This window comes from Thunnus maccoyii, chromosome 24, assembly GCF_910596095.1.
Source record: "Thunnus maccoyii chromosome 24, fThuMac1.1, whole genome shotgun sequence".
Lineage (NCBI taxonomy): Eukaryota > Metazoa > Chordata > Actinopteri > Scombriformes > Scombridae > Thunnus > Thunnus maccoyii.
The window spans coordinates 16,186,958-16,211,597 of record NC_056556.1 but is presented as its reverse complement, the minus strand read 5'-3'; the positions used below and the strand labels follow the sequence as shown (position 1 = coordinate 16,211,597).

At 38.7% G+C, this 24,640-nt stretch overlaps 3 protein-coding genes across 3 annotated transcripts in view; 1 reads left to right on the top strand and 2 right to left on the bottom strand.

The window, feature by feature from the left end:
• Nucleotides 1–1,604: 1,604 nt before the first annotated feature.
• cldn10e (claudin 10e) lies at nucleotides 1,605–4,853 on the bottom strand. Its single transcript, XM_042405005.1, is given in 6 exon segments — nucleotides 1,605–1,810; nucleotides 1,813–2,189; nucleotides 2,767–2,877; nucleotides 2,960–3,041; nucleotides 4,355–4,516; nucleotides 4,616–4,853. Coding segments are annotated over 6 exon segments (1,017 nt in total). The 5' UTR covers nucleotides 4,848–4,853; the 3' UTR covers nucleotides 1,605–1,757.
• A 3,518-nt stretch (nucleotides 4,854–8,371) lies between these two features.
• On the bottom strand, nucleotides 8,372–12,583 carry cldn10a (claudin 10a). Its single transcript, XM_042405186.1, has 5 exons — nucleotides 12,364–12,583; nucleotides 10,399–10,560; nucleotides 10,191–10,272; nucleotides 9,973–10,077; nucleotides 8,372–8,835 (listed from the first exon to the last, which is right to left on the bottom strand). Exons 1-5 carry the CDS (start codon nucleotides 12,581–12,583, stop codon nucleotides 8,706–8,708), a joined length of 699 nt encoding a protein of 232 aa, XP_042261120.1. The 3' UTR covers nucleotides 8,372–8,705.
• Nucleotides 12,584–19,214: 6,631 nt separating this feature from the next.
• The window catches only part of abcc4 (ATP-binding cassette, sub-family C (CFTR/MRP), member 4), a 35,550-nt gene continuing 30,124 nt past the window's right edge, over nucleotides 19,215–24,640 (top strand). The window contains exons 1-2 of the mRNA XM_042405284.1: nucleotides 19,215–19,474; nucleotides 22,341–22,451. Of these exons, the coding sequence (XP_042261218.1) occupies nucleotides 19,401–19,474; nucleotides 22,341–22,451 (185 nt within the window). The 5' untranslated portion in view covers nucleotides 19,215–19,400. The remainder of the gene's footprint in view (nucleotides 19,475–22,340; nucleotides 22,452–24,640) is intronic.

Sequence of the window (24,640 nt, the reverse complement as noted above, 5' to 3'; positions counted from 1 at the left end):
TCCAAGAACTTTAAGTCTATCAAAATTCAAGAGTTCATTGGTTTTTAAGTGGTTTTGTTTACAACTCTTATGACTCCAGACCAGAAGATCAACCAGTTGAGCAATGTAAGGTGTGTAATGAATAATGAAGAGTTCAACATTTTGGGAAATACAGTTATTCTCTTAATGATTGATAGCAATCTCTTATCATTACGAAGCTACAGCCAGGAGATGATTAGCTTAGCATAAATACTGGAAACAAAGGGAAACAGCTAGCCTGGCTCGGTCCCAAATATAAACAAGAGATAACGTGAGCTGTAGAGATGCTGGTATTTGTTGCCAGTTCAATAAAAACAGCCTCAATTTGATGAGAACAGGTGCTGTCCTGCTTTCAGAGAGGCTGGTCCAGTGATCTTAACTACATTCCAAATAATTGGTGACATATAAGTTAACATTTGAAGTAACTATGAGTTAACATTCACTAATTGATGATCCTTTAAGAATGAACTAATCATAAAACACATAACAACTTGATCATTTCTTTATGGTGAACGACAGGAATTCATGATCCATCCTGTGTTAAATCATTATGATCCATTAGTTAGTATAGCTATAGTATAGTTAGCATTAGTTATGCATTACTGAAGCAAATGTTTTATACTCTTATTATAGTGAATGTCTTGTGTAGTTTGGTTAAATCAGACCAGCTCTTTAGAGGTTTCAGTTCTTTTTCCACAGTATCCAAAAGTTGTTTTGAAGTTTAATCACAATCAAATTAATTTGTATCATCTGAAAATTAATTAACATTAATTGCTCACATATGAAATATCATATTCATGAAACATTGGCACTCTCAGCTCACACTTCAGCAAAAATTGTGCATTTATACTTCTTATGTCAGTTTGTTTGTCACATTAGCTATTATCTGCAGCCACATAGCCACATTCTCCCTACAGTTTTATTAGCCAGGCTGTGTAACAGGTGCATTCTTCTATTTTTTTCCTCTAACTGGTATTTGCTTACCTCCAGTGGTCCATAGCAAGGGTGCAGCCCACTAAGCACCAGCCAAGAATACAGAGCAGCAGGCCCAGGATCTGAGCCAGTCTCCTCCACATCACTTCAGTCTGGTAAATAGGAGAGCTTTCTGTTTTCATGCTTTTCATACTCTTGAATGTGTCTGCACTAATAAAAGAAGTTTCTAGCTAACAGCCAGATGACTTAAATTCAGCTGGAAAAGCAGAGCTGGTTATCTTATATGTGAAGATCATTAACGCCTCCCTACCTTGTAAAGAAAGTAGTCCACTAGTAATTCAAGAAAAATAAAAACCACAAGGGTTTTGCTTTAAAAATATTAAAGCTGCAGAGTTCCAGTCGTCTTACTGCTGCTGCTTGTGTTTATGTGTGAAGGTTTGAATAACAGCGAAGCAGACACTGTTTACTGTCAACCAGACCTGGTCGGCCTGGTGAAGTTTTATTTGTTGTCTAAAAGGCTACACAAAGGCTGACAGTTCTATTATAAATTGATGTGTTCCTTAGTTATGTGTTATATTGAATAAATATATATTATGTCTTGTGAGAGTTATTACAGATGATAAACATGAGCAACAGGCAGCAACAACCTCACACAAAACAATTCAATTAAAAAGATTTTTTAAAACATATTTTTAAACAGTTTTTAATACAAAAGACATACTGCAGAATTAGTTTTTTTCATACATTGAACATAAAAGCATCAGACATTCATTAACTTCTGTCCCTCACTAATGAGTCACATTTATTTAAATATAGGAGTTTTTGATGAACGGTGTGGTCTCACTCCTGGAACTGCCAACGAAGACACTGTCCGGCTGCTGCTGCTGCTGCCGCCGCTGCTGCTGCTCCTTGACTCAGACAAAGTTGATATACTGGACCTGGAAGAGAGGCCGGTCTCCGATCCTGACCCTGATCCTGACCCTGACCTCGACCCTCCAGACCCTGCAGACCTGGTGGTTCGCCTCGTCTTTGACGACTGCTCCGACTTTGCTGTGCGTCCAGATTTGGATGTGCGTTCAGATCTTGAGGAGATGCCAGACACGTCTGAGCGCTCAGAGTTGGACGACAACTCAGAAACAGAGGACACTTTGGTCTTGGAGGTGATCTCTGACACTGTAGATAGAGCCGTGGTGGTCTTGTTGTCCTCAGGGTCTGGTACTGGCCGGATGGTGATTACCCTGGAGAGAGACACACATTTTTGTCAAATATGACGAGGCTGTTGAACCTCATATACTGTACCTAAAAAGATAAACAATTTCTCAATTTCTCATTTCAACAATGAGCTTAAAAGGCGCTAAAACACTGTGTGGAGCTGACAAACTCTGCTTGCCAGGTTATATTGGAGGAGGAGGATGTCTAAAAACTTACGAGGAGATTTACATTTAACTGGGTGTCAGAGAGACTTTGGGAAAAGGACTATAAAGGCAAAAGTGTACGCTGCAGTTTATACTGTATATAGGTCAGCTTTGGTGTGGATTTCTGTTCTCTGAGTGCCTTCTAGTGGTAAAATTGATGCATAGCATGCAATTTTTTTCTTTCCTCATTTGCTCAGGGAAACTGTTCAACACCAGGCCAGTGTTTGTTTACACCAGTGGTTTTAGAGTTATGCTGCAGGGCGTGTACCCACAGTGAACATCTGCACGCTGTGGGTTGTGGATAAGGAGTCATGCCACTGAAGCATACGAGACGCTGGTATTTATTGAGGAAGTAGAGACTGGGTTTATTATTCACTTCCCCTAATGTGTCTGTACTCACGTGTGTTGTCCACATAGCGGTTTACACACCGACCACAGATAGAAGACACCACCAGTCATGCTAAAGGTTGAGCCCACCCAGCCGAGGAACAGCGGCGTGCCAAGGTCATACCTGTCGGTGTAAAAACAAAGAGAGGCTATGAGATGAATATTTTTTTCTTGCACATGTACAACATTTAAGCCTGTCAACTTACTTCAGTCCATTAAAGTCAGGGTTGAAGTACTCTACTGAGACATACTCCGCATAAACAGCATACCCACATGTGGATAGCAAACCTGAAGACAAAGAATGTTGAGAGAAAGAGAGAAAACCTGTAAGCTGCGCTGCATATTTATGGCTACAAATAGCAGCAAGATGGTGAGAAAAGAGGTCAGGAAGTAGTTTCATGTAATGTAGCATTCACAAGATAAGATAACAGGGTCACAAGATAAGTCTGAGGGGCCACAAAATTATCAGTAAGATAGACAAGCAGAAAAAAACATATTTCTGTTAAACAAAATTATGTTGTTTTTTTTATTGTTGTTTTTTAGACTATCCTCTAATCTTTGCTTTTTTTCTGTGATCTTGTGAATTACTGGATAATTTTACCTCCCTGGGCCTCTAAAAATATTCAAATAAAACAAGAAAAAAAATGTTGCTCTTTGGTGGAACTGGTCACAAAAGGTAGATATATATGCAACCTGTGACAAGACGTTACAAGAAGACATTGCTTCATTTTAAGGGGTCACAAGCCAAGAAGGTTGGGAACTGCTGTTCTATGATCATGGTCTCAACCAGAACTCATGCAGTCTCATATCACAAGATGATAGGAAAATGCTTCCTTTTGTCTATTTACTGAAAAATAGGTGTTTGAATGTGATTTGTGTGTTCTGTCTTATTATTCATAAATCAACCTCATTTTCAGGGTAATTCTGTTGGTAGTTGCTAACAAATCCTAAAAAATAAGCTGAAGAGGCATCCTGCCAGAACTGAGTGTAGATATCATCAGAGTGTATAATTTACATAAGATTACTTGATTTCAGATATGCATGTTAATTAATTTGAATATTGGGTTAATGAGGTTTAGCGTCAGGCTTCAAATGAAACAAATTAACATTTAAATTTGATCACCATTTCTACATTCTAGGAAAAAAGTTTAGGAATTATGTTCATTCTTCGCTGATATTTTATCTGAGTGTTATAATGCTATGTAGTTAGCAGTTAGGTTTTGTGGCAAGAAAACAAGCTAGCAATAATTGTCAGAGATGATGGCATTTGTGTCTTTTACTCAATTTTACACATGAACAAAATTCAATGGTATTAGATGTAATAAGTTATTACAATAGACCCTTTTCATGGCAAACATTTTGACATGTCGAAGCAGGAGAAGCACATGTGGAATTAATAACATTAACAATGGCAGAACCCACAAATCATTAAAAGCACTATTATAGTGTTGTTCAGAGGCCTGATTGGATGATCTCAGGTCATAAAAATCTGAATTGAGTGTGTAAAATAAATAATAAAATGGTTGTTTAGAAATGGGGCTAAAACTCTACTCTTTACATACACACAGCTGACTGTCCATTTATTAAAACTAGACATTTACCGCTGATTATGTGACACCATCCCCCGGTGTAGATCTTCTTGTACTTCGACCGGTCTTTTCCCCCAATAAAGGTGCACTCCATACCCATCAGACTGAGCACAAACCCCAGCATTCCCAGGGTAAGAGCTGCCATCAGCAGGCCGCGCACTATCTGGATGTGGCCTGGAGTCACACAGCAAGACACAAATAGACATTAATGAGAGTCTAGATGTCAGTTTGATGTCGGGGTTTCTTAGATTGGGTGGAAGATGTTTTACCTACCCTCCACAGACCAGAGCACAGGGTAGTCGTAACAGTTGCTGACAGCAGTTGAGTCTGTAAAACAAGATCTCCACAGGCTGGACCAGTACCAGGCAACCTTAATGATGGAGGAGCCCCCCATGCCCCCGATGGAGGTGATCTTCCAGCCCTCCATGGCCATGGTGCAAGCCACAAAGATCCAGCCCAGCACCGTCATGAGGAAACCCCAGATCTGGACCACACGGATCTGCATGTCTAGGCCTCTGGGTGAGTGGATTCCTATCTAGATGTCAGATCCACAGAAGCTTTTGTTATATTTTCTCAAGCTTGATCATTTATCCACAATCCAATGATTTTCTTTTCTTTCTCGTTTTTTTAATAGCGTCTTCACATGGCAGTCCCTTACTCATGCAGGAGCCGGACGTCTAGTTTTCACCTAGAAGCAATCAGATGTCGGAGTGGCCTCCTTCTCAGCTGCTGTTCTCAGAAAAGGAGAGGACGAGTGGATCACAGGTACAAGGCAAGAGTGTGCTGTTGTTTTCCAGGTATTACTGTACATGTGGGTGAGAGACAACAGTCCCTCAGGTTCCCATGGGTCATAGTTGAGTGTTGTCAAGTTTGAATCTAGACTGAGAGTGCTCACCTAAGCATGTATCTCGAATTACCAAAGACATCATGCCCTCATCAGACTGTCCTGGACTCTCCCTCACATGCAGACACAGTTTAAAAGATGGAAGATCTGTTTATAGCGTCAGTCAGTATATCTTAATTTACAATTTCCTCAATTATGAACAGCACTGTAAGTTTTCATGAATTATTTCACTTTGATAAAACTGGTACTTACTGGTCTTGTAAATCTATTTATCAACTCATAATTAGCTAAACTGGATCTGAAACCTCTCTAAACTTGATCTTTTTCTTAAAAATAAATGAAATTATTATTTAAAATGATGACAATCTGGACCACTTGAAATTATTTAAAAGGTCACATTTTTCTCAGTTCTCTTAGACTTCTTTTTTTCTAACTTTAGCATATATACCATATATTTATAATTACATTGCATTGCCTGAAATTTAACCAAAAACAGTGTATATTTCTGCATGAATGACCTTTACATGTACCATGAAATATGTAATAACACCGCTGCTATGACCTAAGCTGCTCGAAGCATCAGTCCTGACTTTGCCTCAGGCTTTAAGCTGGTTATTAGTGATTTTACCAAGACCTCACTGTGCTGTGGGTCTCATAATTACAGCATAAAGTCTCTGCGCTGTTATAATTAGAGTTAACTCTGAGGTAATGAGAGTTATGGGGAGTGATGAATGTTCTTTGAGGCAGGGATGAAAGAGCTCCTCTTTGTCTCCAAGTCCTCTCGGCTTATGACAAAGTTATTGGTATATTGGGAGATATTGGAAATGGTGGACTGCTGGGAAACCTTAATTTGTTTGGTGAGGGTGGCTTTAATTAGCTTTAATTAGCATGAGATTAAAAAAAAGGCATCTTTATACAGAATGAAAGAATCCTTATGTGACCTGAACTGATAAGGTCTCAAAGTAGCTGCAAGAAAAGCCAAGAAAAAATTACAAATGCCAAATCTGAGTGAAAGTTACTCCTATATTTGGCTCATATGGTCGCTCAATAGTTAGGTTCAAAGGACGCATTTTTAACCATTACATATTGTGAAGTTTCCTCACATCTGTCAACCATTAAATGTGCATTAATACTGCTCTCTGCTGTTTTGATTGTATTAATGCATTCAAATATTGATGGGGGAATAATGTGGCTCTGTACCCTCACACTGCATCCTTCTTTATTTTGCTGCTACAACGACTACTACAGTGGTTACAATCAACTGTGACCCCTTGATACATGAGTGGTGAGCAGTTGTGTGTGATTGTTCCTTCTTATATGGTTTTATTTGAATAATTTTTAGCCCTGCGTGGCTCTAGGAATGGATATAATGGTCGTTCAGTTGGTCAGTCCACTTTGGTCCAGAAAATATCTCACAAACTATACATTTTCAGAATTTCATGGTCCCCAGAGGATGAATCCTAATGATCTTGGTGGTCCCCTGACTTTTCCTCTATTGCCACCATGAGGTTGACAATGAAACCACTCAACAACTGTTAGATGGAGTTCCATGAAATTTGATACAGATATTCACGTTCCCCTCAGGATGAACTGTAATAACTTTGGTGATCCATCTAGTACCATCATCAGGTCCAAATTTTAAATTGTCCAGTACTTTGGTTCATGACCAAATACCTTCAAAACTAATGACATTCCCATCAGCCTCATCTGTATTTTATGTTTAATGCTAATTGGCTAATACTAGCATGCTAACATGCTAAACTAAATATTGCTATTCTAATTATTAGCCACTGCATGAATTTCACATGAAAAAGCACAGATTAGAGAATTTATCTGAAATATTAACATAACTGGGTGTAGCAGAATTTAGTTTTTCCTCATTTCCTGCCCCAGTAATCATCTCACAACCTCTTAGTTTCATCTTCTGGCCCCTCATGGGGTCCTGACCCCCAGTTTGGGAACCACTGGTCTTAGTTACCTGCTTTGTACAATTGCACTGTGAAGTTGAAGCGTACTTTCACAGTTGGGTAACTTCAGAATACACCAGAAACACGCCACAGACAGAGGAGGAAATGTATTTTCAAATTATTCCTTCAAAATGTATAATTCTACACATTATTTCCTTTAAGATGTTTAGTTGTAATCAACAACTCCATTTAGATATAACTTTTGTGAGCTATCATATACTGCATTTTAAAATTTTCTTTCAACAGAAAATAATTTAAAAAGTTTAAGCTAGAAGCAGTTTGATGCATTAGATCTGGTTTTAACATGCTTATATGTAATGCAGATAGTAGACGATACAATACCACCATTCTGCAGAGCCATGGACACCTGACACTTGTTTACGGATGCAAGGCGGCGGAAAGCACAGGGCAACTGCTCTCTGCCAGCTGGTTCAAGTATCCAACCTCTGGGCCAAAAGGTTTTGCGTAACATAGCCTGGGGTTCCTATTGATAATAATTCCTAGGTGGAGATGGATGGCTGATAGGAGGGGAAACCTCCGGTCGGTCCTCCAGATCTGCATAGCCATCTCTGGGGTCAGATGTGACCTAGTGACCTATAGAGGTCAGATCAGTCCAGACCAAGAAAGCGAGAAGGCCTTCATATGGTTCATCTTTCTGTTTAAGAAATAGTAACTGATGCAACTTTCAACTCTATTTCCTTAGAGCAACAGGAGGATATTAACTGGAGGATATTAACTGGAGTTATATCACAGCTACCCAGGTTTTAATCAATTTTTAGTCACTCATTAAAATAATATTTGGTCACATTTACACAATTTGTTGCTTCCAAAACAGCATCCTTGTAATAGGTCTCTATAATCAAAGGTAGGCATAACACAAAAATGTTATTCCATGAAGAGAAAACTGCTTTAAATGATGTTGCTTTTGGGTAAAACATACAAAGATGCATATTTCTAACCACTGAATTTCCAATGTCATGATTCCTGATTCCAATACACAATTGTTTTACAGTTTTCATTAATACATTTTAGCAAGAATTATGAAAGAAAGATGAAGTGTATGTCTAGTCTTTGTGAGACAGGTAGTAAAGACTGGCTTGTTGAAGGTGACCGGAGAGTTCGAACAGTGTTTTGTGCCAAATCAAATTTCCTGCCCTAAAAGAAAAACAAGCTTATATTTATGAGGTATTGACAGAGATTACCCAGTAAGTAGCCATATTTAAAAAGGAAGCTATATTTATTTGAGATATTTTAGAAGTATTTTTTATTGTTGTTGTACTGTCAAAAACATAAATGGTGGCTTACTGTTGTATCATAGTCTCTCATGTTTAAACAGCTAGATGAGCATATCAGCAAGCATGGCCTCTTAAAATCTATAAAATCTGTAAACTGTCACATTAATTATACTTTCCAGCATTTATTTTCATAGTTCACGCACAAAAGTTCATAAAAGTAATCGCTCCTTGCCTCTTACTGGTGAAATAGTTTCTGGTAACCAAAAACTATAATGTTAAGTTCCACAATCAGCTCAAGTAACAACAAGAGTCCAATTTCACACATAGGCATTTCTTCCAAACTGCCTTGACGGCTCCCGTGGTTCCTTGTGGAGGCTGTTGGGTGTCTTGCTGTGCTTGTTGCGTGCCGTCACAAATGATGCAGCTCCACTGTAGGAGTATTCAGCTCTGCAAAAACCAGGAGAAATGAAGAAATGAAGAGATAAGAAACAAAACTAAGATCAACAAGATGATTAATTAAATAAGCACCAGTCAAACCTAAAATGGTGAAAAACAATGTAGAAAATACGATTGAAATATGACATTTATGTTTGTTTCATGTATTAATTTGAGGAGCGTTACAGTCTCATCATTGTTCCACACGGATCTGATGTTTTTGCAATTTTTTTGTCAATTCAGTGGATTGGAAGCTTCAGGGAACATTTATGTCACATGCTTCAATTACATCATGAGTTATTCACCAAGTCTTTTCCACTGCCTTTAAAGATACATAAACCTTTCCACCTCAGCCAAGTGTAAAAACTTTTTTGCAGTGTTAAAAAATGTAACCTAATTTTGAGCATTTCCTCTCAGGTTTTGAATTGTGCACATTGAAAATGTGAATAAAAACAGTTGAATGGAAGTTTCCACATCACACTTATGCAAGTTGCATACTGGACCATGATTGGATTCCCAACTAGCTGTAAATTTTATCCTAAGGGGAGCGTGCATGTCTGTACCAAATTTAATGGCAATCCATCCAATAGTTGTTGAGACATTTCACTCAAAACCACAAATGTGAACCTCGTGATGCAATAGAAAATGTCAGGGCATGACCAGAGTCATTAGGATGCGTCCTCTGGGGTACAAAATTTCCTGTTAATCCATCCAATAGTTGTTGAGATATTACAGCCTGGATATCCCTAAAAGAGAAGGGTTGCTTTCTTAGCTCGCCTGATGCAACATTTCCCTATAGGCGCCCTCTGTCAAGGTGACTTTCACTTCAAAAAGGTCCTCATTACTCAACTGTAACAAAGAAAACATTCAGCCGTCATCCGTGGCTGAACTAATCAAAATGACGATCATACAATTTGCCCAGTAGGTACAGCAATTATGAGACAAGATGTTGAGAGAGATTACTGGATGTTTTAGCCTTTAACCATCTCTCCATTCCAGTTAAAGTAATTATTTAAATTGCCTGATTGAGTTAGCAAATCTGCAGTTTAGAGTCAATCCAAGTCCGTTTTCCTTACAGCCCTTGTGGCTGATGACAGATGTGGGATCACATTGTTAGCATCCAGCATGTTTTAAAACTAAGCAACTTGCCTGATACTGAAGCCTTCAGACAGGGAGAGACAGAAGATAAGTCCTCCTAAGATACAAAGCACAGATCCAGCCCAGCCGATAAAGAGAGCCGCTCCCAGCTCAAACCTGCAGGGTTGAAGTAAAAAAAGAAATGTATGACCAGACTTCCTTTCATCTGAATGCCCTTTTTATCTGCTGTCAAACAAACCTTTCTTTTAAATCCTAAATAGCCTACTTACTTCTGAGCAACGAAGAGGGGGTCAAAGAAGTCAGTTGTGATCCTGTGAGCATATATAGAGCATGCAGTCAAGCAGCAGAGGCCTGTGAAGAGAAATAAAAGGATTTCTACTTCAAATTCCCACTGAAGTCAAAGCAAGAGCTGATAATGTAAGATAACAGACATAGAGAAAGATATTCAACGTTAGCAGCAGAGTTTGTTTTTTTTACCACTGAGAATGAAATGGAAGCCCGAGAGGACGGTCAAACGAGCTTTGGTGGTCTCTGAGCCTCCTATTTTTGTGCACTTCATTCCTATCAAAGCGAGGATGGCACCAAAGAAACCCAGACACACAGCGGTGATCATCAGACCCCGACACACCTGGATATAGGCTTCATGAGAGAGATAGAGAAGAGGGGAGAGTGTTTTAATCTAATCGTTCTCAACCTTTTTGGCCCTACAACTAGAGGTTATGACCTCAGTGTGGTCATAGGTTGTGAGCAGTGATTTTTCCTTCTTGGATTAGTCACATTTTAAGGACATTTGGAGGCCTGAAGAGGCTATTTTAATGACTTTTAGAGGCCAAATGCAGTGAAAGTTAAGGCATTTAACTTATTTGATTTTTTTGTCAATAATTTAGATGAGAAGATCAATACTGTTTGTACAGTACATATAAAATTACAACAAGCAGCTGGTTAGCTAAGCCGTACGTCACTTTTTACACTTTGGTTTTTGTAAAAATTAAAGAAACAAGATATATTGTGTGAATTAATGAGCTTTAATATCTGGTGGGCAGATATTGTTCCTTTGGGCCTGCCAAGCCAGTGGTTTCACTCTGTTTCCAGTCTTTCCCATCTTTATGCTATGCTAATCTAAGCTAATTGGCTGCTAGCCCTTGCTTGGTATTGATCTCCTCATTTAACTCTCAACAAAAAAATGAATAAGCATATTCCCAAAATGTCAAACTATTCCAATTTTCGCTTTAGAGACCTTGAGAGTTGAAAGAATCCTATATGTTAGAAAATTTTAGAGGAGTATGGGGTATTTTGCTCATTTTAAAGCCCCCCTCTAGACAAAAAAATGTTTTTCATCTTGTTCCTTCAGTTGGATTTTTGAGCATCTCTGTGCAGAATGATGTATGTGCAGTTTGTTTTCACATTCATCTGCTGAGGGGAGACTGTTTCTCTGTGCTCACCTTAAATCTGGTTGAAACTCATGTATGCATGCATGTATGATGTATGTGACATCACAACTAGTCCGGAGCCAATCATGGTCCAGTATTCAAGTTACTCAAGTGTGATGTGGAAACTTGAAGCCTCCAGTGCACAAACACTGAATGGTTCAACTTTTAAAATGAACAACAGTTGGATAATCATAAATTTTGGAATTTTCAATTAGGAAAAGGGGTAATGAGATAAACCTCATTAGACATAAATGATTAATTTATGTCTAATGAGATAATGACATGTCTTTATATGTCTTAAAATATGTTCACCTGAAGAGGTGAGAGAATCTAGTATTTCACAAGAAAAAAAGCAAAAACTAAAATAAAATATTTTCATTAACTGTTTTTTAATCATCTGGTGATGCCTCACATTTATCTTAGGACCCCTGGAGGGGTCCCAACCCCCAGGTTGGGAACCACTGCTTTAAACCCTTGTAGGTAAAGGACCAGAGTTTAAATTTGTCCTTAATCAACACAAAGTGGCAACAGATGAATAATCTGAATAATAAGTCTTTGAACATCTCAAAATGCCATTAGAAAAATTCCATCTACAAGCAATGCCTTTCCCTATTGCTACTAGCAAGTAATAGGGAGTGAACGTGGCCTCTGTATGACTGTATGACTTTCTCAGATTGCTTCATTTGGAAACATTAGGAGGTTGTCTCAGCCCAGCTCAGCTCCTTTGCTGAAATATGCCTCTGTTGGCCTTTAGCTTTAAATGTGGTGGTTGTTTGTGGACTGAAGCCAGAGTCAGAAAAGGAAATATCAGGTTCCAAATGCATTTGTTTACAATGGTAGTCATTCATCCAAAAACAACAGGTGTTCCAGATTTTGGGCATCAGTGCTTCACTCAGATGGATATTCGCAGCTGCTTGGTTCCTCAGAAACACACAGAAAGATAGATGTACCTCTGTCTATGACCTCAGGAAGATAACATCATACACAATCACAGTCATTACCCTGAACTCACCATCCAGAGCCAGCATCGAAGGAAAGTCCTTGCAGTTGGACACACCGGTGGAATCAGTCACACAGGTTTTCCACAGGTTGGACCAGAAGGTAGCTGTGGTGATGACCGTCCCGTCCACAGAGGACACCTTCCAGTAGTCTGTCGGCAGGGTCGACGACACCAAGATCCAACCCGAGATGGTTAGGATAAAAGCGATAATCTCTGTTGCCATGTTACCCATTTTTCCTCTGGCTTGGAGGACAGAGAATTTTTGGAGGTGCTCGCTGGAGAGGATTGGTCTTTCCTTCAGAAGTGACAGAGGGGAGGTGGGAGGGTCGGTGCAGGGCAGGTGCGTCAGCGTTGGCTGTCCTGCAGAATTTTGCTTCTCCTTCACCTGCTCAGCTAAGGATCTATGCCTGAGAAGGAATACTTCATTCACCGAAGTACAATAACTACTTGTATATTGTGTTTGTGTGTGGTGGTGGTGGTGGTGGTGGTGGTAGCTGTGCGGTGGGGGGGCACACGCTACTCATCACTCCACACACTGTGCATAGGGTCTGCAAGCGGATCTGCAGGAGAAGGAAGTAATTAATTGGAAGGATCTGAAAAGTCTCTGACAGAGAAGGAAGACAAGATGAGGAACAGAGATAGGAGAGACTTGTATGGTGGATATGAATGAATGGATGGATGATGTATAGTTTGTATTCTATTTGGGGAGACAGTTCATTTCATAAGGTTCACCAGAGGTTGACAATAAATAATTTCAAGTCTTCATCATAGAAACAACACTAACTAAAAGCAGTGCCACTAGTAAGAATATAATTTTATCCTGGTTTTACCTGCAGTCATTTTGTGGCATTATGGCTCCATCAAGTGGCAACTGTCTCATTTCCTCATTTCTCAGAATATCCCTCTGCATATAGTATCAGTACATGTAATTGTAATCTAGCAGTGGTTCCCAAACTTTTTGTCCTGTCATATCCCACAGTCATATAAAATGAGATTTGAATTTTAAATAAAACTATTTATTATGTAAAAATATATAATACAATATATTTTCCATAAAAGACATATAGTAATACTAATACTATTAATAGATCTCTCTTTACATTTCCACTATTACCACATGGAGTGGCAGAAGCTGGACATTTCAGCAATTTCTGTATTGCTTTTAGCTACAGTATTTATCGAAACTTCTCTGATTACATGCTAACTATTTTTCTCGCACTCTCAATCATATCATGTGGTGTTAAAGCAAGATTGTAACTTTTGAAAGGCGAAATAATCATTTTTTTCCTCTTACAAATGAAAAGCTGAGAGAGAAAAACAAACCCTTGTTTGTTTCATCACACTCTTAGTGTTTATGCCGCTACACCCTTACTTGGTCTTGTATGACCAGTAGCTTGTGATGGCTAATGTTTGCAAAACTTTCATAGTTGTTGCTGTGTAACTGACATTTTGCAAGCTTTATGAATCATTTACCTTTGTAGTGTAATTGTCAACTGTGGTCACAGTGGTTTTTGTACAGCAAAGGTTACATACCATGGCCTCACTTTAAGGTGTTGCAGCTGACTCAGGGGGGTGTGGGAGGCATGTTTCGTGCAATTGGCCTATACTGTATAATTTTTAGTCCACTGATGTCATTTTGCAGATAAGATTTTTCTTACAAAACATATAATCAGCTTCTAAAATATGTGGTATTGTTCAATGCATAAACTCCCCCTCTTATAAAGTCATTTTAGTCTGTAATTTAGTCCTTAAATTCCTATTTTCTTTTTTAAAAAGTGAAGAAATCAGCCAGTGCAAACTCTGTTTTTAATGGAAGTGTCATTTTTCATCATTCTAGCGCATCAACCTGCCTTTTTTGTCGTTTTTTCAAGCTGCACCTATTTCTAGACAATAATTTTATGAATGAAAAACAGTTTGAAATATTATCACTGCACTGACAGTTTTTCTGTTGTTTTCCAGTAAGACGGTCAAACATTTAGGTTGTTGTTAATCGGTAGTTTTGCAGATAAAACTGCAGTAAACTATATAAAGCATATATATCTAGTGTTTTCATATCTGCTCATACAAATGTTCATGTTATGTCCTTGTTCTCTGTGATTTTTAATCTTCTTTTATCTGCGTTGTTGTCATATTCTGATATGTGCTGTTCTCTTAACAGCACACTTTGTGATTAAGTTGACACAATTTGGCTGTTACTATTGGATAACATGATTTATGTTAATAATGATCATCAACAGTAAGATAACCAGAAAAGCCGAATCAAAAGAATACACTTAAAGGCAGGAATACTGTATGATATGACAGCATTTAGTGGAGAAACACGTAATTACAGATGGAGAGGCTTCCTGTGTTTGTTGTCTCAGCTCACTTAGGGGCTGCCGGGCAACTATTAAAGCTGCAGGATTGAACTTTGAGCAATGAGTTTAAATGGGGAGGAAGGAGAGATGGGAGGCATGATGAAGAGAAAGGGCAAAGAGTGAAGGAAAGAAGGAAAACATGGTTTGAAATTAATACCAAGTCATTGAAAGACAGAGATAATTAAAGGAATCGTAAATCTACAAGTAAACAATCCACTGAGCAGAATGAGGCAGCGGGCCAGGTACAAATTAATTAAATTCCTAATCTTGTACTGAAAAACCGTTACAGTTATGAGTCACCCTCTCTTATTGCAGAGCTTTTCTAAACAAGGATTAGATCTAATCTCTGTTTGTAGAGAAAGGGGGATTGTTTCCGGGGCAAACACAGTAATTACCCCAAACATTTCCAGACACCTGAAAGCCTTCTGGTTGTAGCTGCCCCTGCTAACCCTGATCCGGGGACAGTTTCTGGGGTCATAAAATCGGTACAGGTACAGTGTTTCATGTAGTCAGCATTCCAGGAAAACTAAACCCAGGTGTTTTACTGTCAGTAAACAACGGTGAGAAGGTGCTGAGAGCATTGTTGCGTAAATCTCTTGATAGTTGAAGCCTTGATGGCGCGTTTCCATGGCTGCTGTTGCTGAGCAGTCCCAGAGGGGACCCTAATCCTGTAAACCTACTAATGAAAGGGAGGCAGCTGGAACAGGTTGTTATCTGTGTTAACCTGTTGATGACATCCCATTAATACCATGAATATGACTGTCTGATCATCGTAACCTCTCCATTGTAAGGCAAATCACTAATGCAGGACATAAGCAGGTGTCTTTATTGATAACTGCTGTAACATGGATACATTTCTTTCAGTGCAAATGCATCAATGCTGGTCCTGTCTGTCTGTTGCTTGGTCCACCGCTTTGGTTCGGACTGAAATATTGGTTGGATTGCTGTGAGATTTTGTATAGACACTCATGGTGCCTAAAGGATGAATTCTAATAACTTTAGTAAACCTCTGACTTTTCCTTTAGCACTACCATGAGGTTCACATTTGTGGTTTTGAGGGAAATGTCGTAACAACTATTAAATGGATTACCATGACACTTAGTGCAGACATTTGTGTACCCCTTAGGATGTCTCCCCTGACTCCTTCTAGCACCATCGCCACAACAAAATGTAAGTAGTCTAGTACTTTGGTTTATGGCAATAGCACCTCAGAGTGTGCCTAAGTAGACTGTGTCATCAAATCCAGACTATATACTAATTCTGAGCAGGTTTTAAGTATGTAGTGTGTGTTCATATCATTCATATAGTCAAAACAGTTGAGCCCTTCATTTCCAGTATGCTGTTGATGGACGCTATTCTTCCACAATGCAATGCACAAAGGAAATGGAGAGGCTGTTCACAGATAGAAGTTGAAAGTAATATTGGATAGTCATGAAACAGTTCCAGGAATACCCCAAAATGAAAAACAACTGTTTTATTTTTTTTTCCATGTGATGCTACTTTATATTCCCACTCCACTACATTTCAGAGAGAAATGTTGTACTTTGTACTTCTACTCCACTAGATTTATTTGACAGCTTTAGTGATTTTTCAGATGAAGATTTGACACAATGGATAATATAACAAGCTTTTAAAATACAACACATTGTTAAAGATGAAACCAGTGGTTTCCAACCTTTTTGGCTTTTGATGTCTTACAAAAAGCAGTGTGTAGTCGGGGTCACATTTCACATGTCTATGAGTTGTTAACAGCTCCACCAAATAGTGATTTTGCCCTTTAAACTTCTCACATGGTTTCATTTCAATAAATGTTCAAATGAGCCAATATTTCAGAAATCAAAGATGAGAGAAAAAAAACTGAAAACAGATTTGTGTATCAGAACTTTGTTTTTTCTTCTTTCCTCTCCCATTAATCATCTCATGACCCCTCAGATTTATCTGGTGACCTTTTAGAGGGACCCTGACCCCTATGTTACACATTGATGCTCCAGTATTAATAATTTAACAATGTCATATATAATAATATATCGGTCACAGGGTCAAACCACTACTTTACTTCAATACTTTAATACAATACATTTTGCTGCAAATATTTAAGCAGGATTTTTCATGCAGGACTTTTACTTGTAATGGAGTATTGTTACATTGCTGTATTGGTACTTTTTATTAAGTAAAGGATCTGAATACTTCTTCTACCACTGGAAAATAGTATATACTCTACTGTATATAATTAGTATGTGGTGTGGAATTGGGACACAGGTAGTCTTGTTAAATTTTTGGGAAGGTTCACTATATAAGTCTATGGCTTCCTGACCTGTCCTTTCCCCCTTGTTTAAGTCTTTTATCTGTTTTCATGCTGTAAATTAAATGCGAAATTAATATAAAATCTGTCTGTCATGTCTTATCTTTTGATATTTCCGTACTGTTTCCACATAGTGATACTTATAACTTACTCCATCTGAACCACATCAAATAGACATGCTGCATAAATCTTGTAAATTAATTTTTTAAAAAAAGATAAAACAAGGACTGTGAGCACTTCTTCTCTTGTGTTCACTGAAGGGAGAAAAAATAGGCCTATCACACGGCTGGGATAGCATGGGAAAGGAGTGTTGATCCCCTGCAGATGAATGTTATTGGGCTGAGTTCAGCTGCTTGTATTAATCTCCTGCTGGCTTTTTTCCTTTAGTCCTTTTCCCAGTCGGTGCTAGCTAAACATCAACAGAGGGATAACTTGCATGGTGTGAGGGCCAGGGCTGTCTTGTTATCATGAGCTTTTTAGTGTCAGGATAACAGTTTATCTTGGTTGCATGTGACTGAATTTCTTAGGTTCCTTTGAACAATGAAACAAGAGATGGGTGAAGTTTTATTGTCGGCCAGCAGGAGAGGAGGGAGGTGTTGTGGTCTCTCTAGTCACCAACCAGTCCTCAGTGCAGGAAACACCTGTGGTGTGTTAAGGGACATCTGTCATCTACAACCCTCTCTTTATTTATCTGATATCCGCTTTGTGTGTGTACGTCTCGTGTCTTTGTGTTTGTGTGAGGGACAAGTTAGTGAGAGACAGAGAGCAAGCAAACAAAATTTGAAATGCAGGTTTTTTTTTTCTCTGCCATGGAAAAACTAGGATTAGGAAACTGCCTAACTCTCTTGAAATCGCTTCAAATTGAGTCATTCTAAACATTATGATGGGCACGCTACTTCCGTTTATCAATAGTGACACATTCACTTTGTTATCATGAAATGAAGTCAGTCTGCCAGGCTGCATGACTGTACAATTTTGCTCGTCAGTGTGTGTGTGTGTGTGTGTGTCAGTGTGTGTGAGAAAAATAAAGAGAAACAGACAGAGCAGAGGAACTGGGGATTTCTTCTTGAGTTATTCTGATAATATTACTTTAGGTCACACACACTAAAGGAAGTTCTTGAATCATTGAACTGTGGAAATACTGAATTTGTGAAAACTAGGATATTTTCGCATGAGAAAACCTAAAACAAATAAAAATGCCTACAGTATATTTTAGAATGGTAGTAGTTGTTTTTATTTTGAACACACCTTTTTAAAAGTATTTTAACATATTATAGGCTACAAGAAACAACCTCTGAATAAATAATTCCAGTGAGACATTAAAACTTAGGCCATGTTTATGATAATAACCTTATGTTCATTTTAAACCCATATAGAGGCTACACATTTTTACTCTTACATGTTGAACAGTATTTTCATGTTATGCTTTTAAACCACATAGACCTAATGTGAAGTTGACTTCTAGAAATACTTTAACCATTGGGGTTATTATATCATTCCAATTTTTCATGACTTTGTCAATCAATTTGTTCCTAATGACTTCATATCATTGTTTTCTGTTCCTGTTTTAATTAGTGCTTTTTTAAAAATACCAATGTATTAGAGTCCTGGAGGGCCCCAGTTACTTTGCAGTTTTAATAGATGGAACTATTTATTGAGTTGTTGTTTGCCTAATTTAAAGTATCACATATTGTCAGGGGGTTAGGGGCACCCTGTCAGTCATTTTGAAGGCTTTGTGGAAAGATTGTATTTGGGATAAAAGCTGCAATTTGTATGAAAGAAAAGTATATATTTTCATTTTACTCAACATGCAAATTACCTGTAACTTTCCTTAAGTAATAAGAATCTATCTAATCTAACATATTGCTATGATGGTTGTTTCTTATAGTTTATTCTTGGGGTTCCCAGGGTAGTCCTTATATGTTAAATATGTTGGTAGGATGAGGGTTAACACCACATATATCCACAAGACCTCCACATATTGTTATGAACTGTTACTGTAAATGTCGCCCCAGCCTGTCCGTAAATCCAGCACAATACCTTGCCAACTATTTTCAAACATTATTCAAGGTAAATGTGAGTCAAATTAGTTCATGTTGATCCCATTGTTTTGCCTGTTAATGTTCTCAGCCAATCGCAGAGAACAAGACAGGTACGTCAGTGCTGCTTTCAGCCAATCAAATGTCTCCTGGGCGGACCCAGCAGAAGTGGCTCCTTATCACTAACAGGATAGCAGCTCGTGGTCAACAAGGAGTACGTAACACACCTTGAGGGTGCCGACCCCCGGTTAACATGTGCATGCTGCGGAGTTAACACCACATAGCCCGGAGCAGGACTTTTCGGAGGGGGGAGAAAGTTGAAGGGAAACAACCGTGTGAGTGCGGACGACAATGGAAAAAGTCAGTAAAGATGCCAAGACCAACCCGGCAGCGACGGCCAGTCTTTTGTCCAAGATATTTTTCTGGTAAGTCGACCAAACACACCGGTTGGTGAGCAGCGTTAGCCGCGGTTAGCGGGGGATTTAAAAAGGAGCCAAAGTGTGTTTGTCATTGACCGCCATAGTATGTAAATGTTTGTCCCCTAAGATGCAAACCGAAAGCAAGAAGTGTAGCTTTTGAGCGTGCAGTAAAGGCGTGACTACGTTTAAGTCACACATGAAAGTTGTTTGAGAGAAAATCTGATGGTAAACCTCAAACGTCCCGGACTTCATTTTCCTCCCCGTTTATGCGACGATAGTTTCCTGCTGAATCATTTGCTTTCATTGCTCAAGTCTGACGGGAAAGTTGGACATGTGTGCCGTCTCTCTCATGATACACAGACCACATTAATTACTGAAAGCTTTTTTTTATTTTTTTGGAGAAAAGTTTGACAGTAGTAATATTGACTTCAACGCCGTTCACATTATGAAGGGTTGGTTCAATACATATTTCACACTAAATATTGAAAGAGTTCAAAGTGACATAAAATGGGCAATTTGCTCACATTAATAGAATATACTAAAATGTATTATTTAGCCGAGGCAGGAAAATTGTACTTGGTGTCACTTAAAAAAATATAAACAAACATGTCCACAAGATAAAAACATCAATTTAACAGAACAAAGATTTCTCAATTGTACAACATTAGTGCTTTCATACCCTGGTCTACACTCATATTTAAATTTACTGTAGCTTGTTGATCCCATTAATTGCATTTGGGATAAAAATGCAAGGGATTTCCTTGCCAGGAGTTCTCTATAGCATCACCCTGATGGGAGCAACTCAAACTCAGGGTGGAGGGGATGTGTTTTGTCACTGATGATTGACAGGACTTTCCTGTGTACAGCTTTGCTGTAAAGGTTGGCTTTTGTTGCTGGCCTTCTACCTTTCCTGCTGTCTTAACAATCCTGAGGCCTGTACTATGAAGCAAGTTCAACATACCCAGGAAATCTTTTCATTAGCTGGCTTCACTGAGCCTAATTTTAATCTTCCAGATAACCAGTACTATGAAGCTGGCTATCAACCAGCTCAATTAACTCTGGGGTTTCCTATCCAGCTATGAATGCATTCATGTGAAAGAGGCAAAGTTGTTGATTACAATCAATATTATCAGAACCATGAATGAAGTAGGCTACTTAATATTTGATAAGAGATTAAACCGTGATACTCTGTACTTGTGGGAAACTCCTGTTTGAGGAACAACAAAAAGTCATTCAATGAAGTGAAATGTAAACAAGCCTGTTTACAAAAGAATAAGAAGATGCAGAAACACTAGAAATAATTTCCACATATTAAAAGTAGTCTAAGGCTTAAAATACATTAAGGAATTATCATATATGACTTAACTATAACTTTGCTATTTAGTGGGATGTTGATGAAATCATTCTGAATATGTCACATAAAAAAAACTTAAAAGTAATGCCAAACTGTTTCTGCTACCGAAGCAAAGAAAAAGTAGTTAATGACTGATGAGGTCTGTCTGACTGAAATGTTGCTTCTATAATCATGGGAGCCAATTAACAGTGTGTGGATGATTTTTCTAATAAAAGGCAATCTTTCATTATAATTTCCAGTTGTCATCAACTGACACCCAGGCCAACCACAGGTAATGGATTGTGGCCTACTATAGGTCAAACCAGGGCTCTGGGTAAAACTCACGGGTAAATTGCGATGGCCCCCGCTGAGGATAATGTCATCCAACTTTAGAAGGCTGTGCAGCATTTCCTCCGCTGTCTCTCTGCTTCACTGAGTTCAGTTCAGTGTGTGTGGAGGGACTAAACTTTCAAGTGAAATACAGAGAGGAGAGGAGCAAAACTAGTACGACCATAAATGACAGCAAAATGCAGTAGAGACTTGCGCCGAGCTGAAATGAGACAAGTGCACATAAGTTAGGTAAATAACATAAATAAACATTTTGTTTCTCTCAGTAGGGGGAAGGGGAATCCTGTTAAAGGAACGAGCCCCTCCAAGGCACACGCTGAGCACATAGTCGTGACATCACAACTCGTATCACTATCCAACTTTGATCCATTCGGTCCGATAACATTTGGAAAGTCTAGAAGATTACTGCACGATTAAATGATTTTATCCCCGTTCAAGTTAGCAGAGAGCTAACAGGAAGTCTCTTGTGCGCATGCTCTGTCCATAGAGCATGTATACGTTCATCTGGCTATTATGAGAATGTCAAACCCGACACCATATTTAAAAACTCTGTATCCTGTGAGAGAGATTTACCTGGTGGTGATGGACTTAATCAGCACTGTGTGAACTGGTTTGGCAAGGGCTTGAATGTAATGGATGTTTGTTTATATTTATATGTAAAAGCTCTGCACTGCAGGTTTAAAGTCACAGTTTCTGAATACAGGGTGTTTTGATACTTTCACAGTATTTATATAGCACCTAGACCTGCTTTTTATCAAAAAAGAAATGGAAATCTCTTTAAAAACAAGGATACTCTCTATCAGACTTTTCCAAAACATCAAGACTGACCCCAAACCCCTTCAGTTTCCTAATTAACAGTCTCTGACTAGCTTTCTTACATATAAAATGAGGAAAGGAGATAATAATGTCTGTGAAACAGTCAATTTTTCATCTGTGTGTTGCCAGATCCTGTTGGTCACACAGTGTCAGTGATCAGAGTGGGTCTGCTTGGTTTAGAATAAGTTCCTTCATTTTTTCCAACATTAACAATCAATGAATACGTCTAACAAGTGTTGATATCATGTTTTCCAGTCCTGCTGTCTCATCCCATCATGTAGAATTGATAATCATCTGAATTAAATCATGAAATGATGCCATGTCTCTTTCTCTCTAAATCCTCCTGCTCTGATTGCAATGTTTTTCCTCCTTCAGGTGGCTCAATCCTTTGTTCACCACTGGATACAAACGCAGACTGGAGGAAAATGACATGTATGAAGTGCTGGCAGAGGACAGGTCGCAGAGCCTGGGGCAGGAGCTGCAGAGGTAGAGGAGCATTTAAATCATCTCTCGGCATGTAATAATTACCACCGCGAATTATCCCAAGTACGGTTTAAAGTTCAGTAGTTCAAAGTTCAGTCGTTAATTCCTTGTTATTAACAATATCTGAACGATGGTTTTTGATGCAGGTACAGTATCGTTAGTTGGAATGCATTTGTAGGTTTTGAAGTGGAACCATGACTAAAATTTCAATGAGAGAGAACTTGAATATGAGGTATTTCTAGTTAAAAGACTTTCAAGAGATCTGTATAAAAGGGATCGATATATAAATTGTCAGGTAAATAGTTTTTCACCCAACCGGTCCTTCTGACACATAAGAACTCTCGAAGTTTCAGTCTGACTCAACAAACTGCTGTATTAGATATCAAAGCCAACGTCATAGGAGAGCAGTTACAAGAGTGTTTTCTTGTGTGTATCGAGAGATTTAAAAATGTAGTGTTCTCGCTGGATATTTTGCACAGCTATCAATAGGATGAAGAGCATCTCAGCCCCTTTCAATTCACAGCACACCCCTGCTGCTGTTGGCAGAACAGCCACCACCATTACTTAAAACAAAAGTGATCACTACATTGATCATTTTCCTTTTTCCTCCTGTCCGGTTCCTCATCTCATAACCCTTAAGATTTTTCTTGCATCCTTTTTAGAGGGAGTCCCAATCCCCAGGTAGGAGAGCACAAGTGTAGTCAATCAAGTGTAAGGGTTTAAAATGGCTTACCGTTATGCCAAGAATTAGCCAGTTTCAAAACCCAACCTTAGACATGTGGAAAAACCTAACAGTTAGACATTTTGTTCCCTATAAGCAGGGAAAAACAAAATGTTTGCATGGTAGGTGGTTGTAATAAGGACCCATGTTAACTAATGTTAATTCAAAGATTTCCAACATTAGCAGGAAGCTGCGTGCACAGTGCAAGTTGTGATGTTTAACTTCAGACAAGTGAAAGACAGCGTGCCAGGTTAATGAGTGAATGTATACATGTGACTTTTTTCCCTCTTTGGTCTTGTGAAGCCTTGCGTCTTCCAACACGTGCAGGCTGATAACAGGCACAGACAGAAGAGTTTGTCTGACTTCTAAACACAAACGCCCACTTCAGTAACTCTTCATAAACTCCGGGCCTGCAAAAAATGTACTGGTTGTGTTCTCCTAATGTAGAGAAAAAGAGGCTTGTTACTCAGTCTTGATGGGGACTTGACAGGATCCAGTGCCTGAATTTGGACACAGCTATTGATTACTGAGCTGTTTTTATGGTCTGTGTGCTGAGGGGTTTCTCAGTAGTAAAGTAACTGCTTATTGTCAGGCATTTAATTGCCAATGAAATCTGAATTTATCAGTGGCTGACTGAGCATGAAATCCTGTGGAGCATGCTTGACATGATTATTTGTTGCTTTTGAAGATTGCGGCCTCTGAACTGCTCTATTGACAGAGGAAAAGGAGCCATGTCAGTTCTCCAAAGATAGGAGTACAGTCTTTGCATAGAGCGCAATGAAATAAAAAATGTGTATAACAGTTCAAACATTTTATAACTGTACAAAGTCTGGTGCATTGTTTCTGAAGCAGTGTAATTTAGCTCATGATTGGATCACAAAGAAGTCTTGTGTTTCACCTCAGGACAGACTTATTCTCTATTTTTCCTATTGTCAACAAATCTCATGAAAAGACCAAAGATTTATGTCTTCAGTAAGAACCAGTGGGCTTGGGACTGAGAGCCACGGAGGAAAGGAAAGTCAGAAAGTATTGATGTACTGTCACAGTTGGTTTTGGTCTTCATTGGATTTGTTGACAGTAATATAAATATCGCCAGCCTTACCTTTTTTATGTGTATTTATCTTTAATAATCCAAAATCTTGAAGCAACAACTGAGATGTTTGAACCTAATACCCATTTGTTGAACTCATGCTTCACTGGTTTACCAGTTATGCAAATTTTCTTGAAAAGAGGAATAGTTCAGTTTTTTCAGGTTGTGAAACTGTTTCAACTTTGTCATTTTAAAGTTATGAAATTTCATATTAGGGACACAGGGGACCATCATTACTACCTCTACAGCTACCACAAGAGTTGCCATTAGCAACCAAGACTAGTGGCTGTGAATATGATAATTATCATTGCAAGTTATGACTAGCGTATGACCTCACATATTGCCTGATCTCCTATTTGTCGTGTACAGTCTTATCTCAAG

Excerpts from the sequence above, each read along its gene's own strand:
- cldn10a (XM_042405186.1), bottom strand. The coding sequence starts at position 12,583 with ATGGGTAACATGGCAACAGAGATTATCGCTTTTATCCTAACCATCTCG. Across the intron at positions 10,561-12,363 it reads TTCGATGCTGGCTCTGGATG|CCTATATCCAGGTGTGTCGG; the intron begins GTGAGTTCAGGG and ends TCTCTCATGAAG. Across the intron at positions 8,836-9,972 it reads TCTGAAGGCTTCAGTATCAG|AGCTGAATACTCCTACAGTG; the intron begins GCAAGTTGCTTA and ends TGGTTTTTGCAG.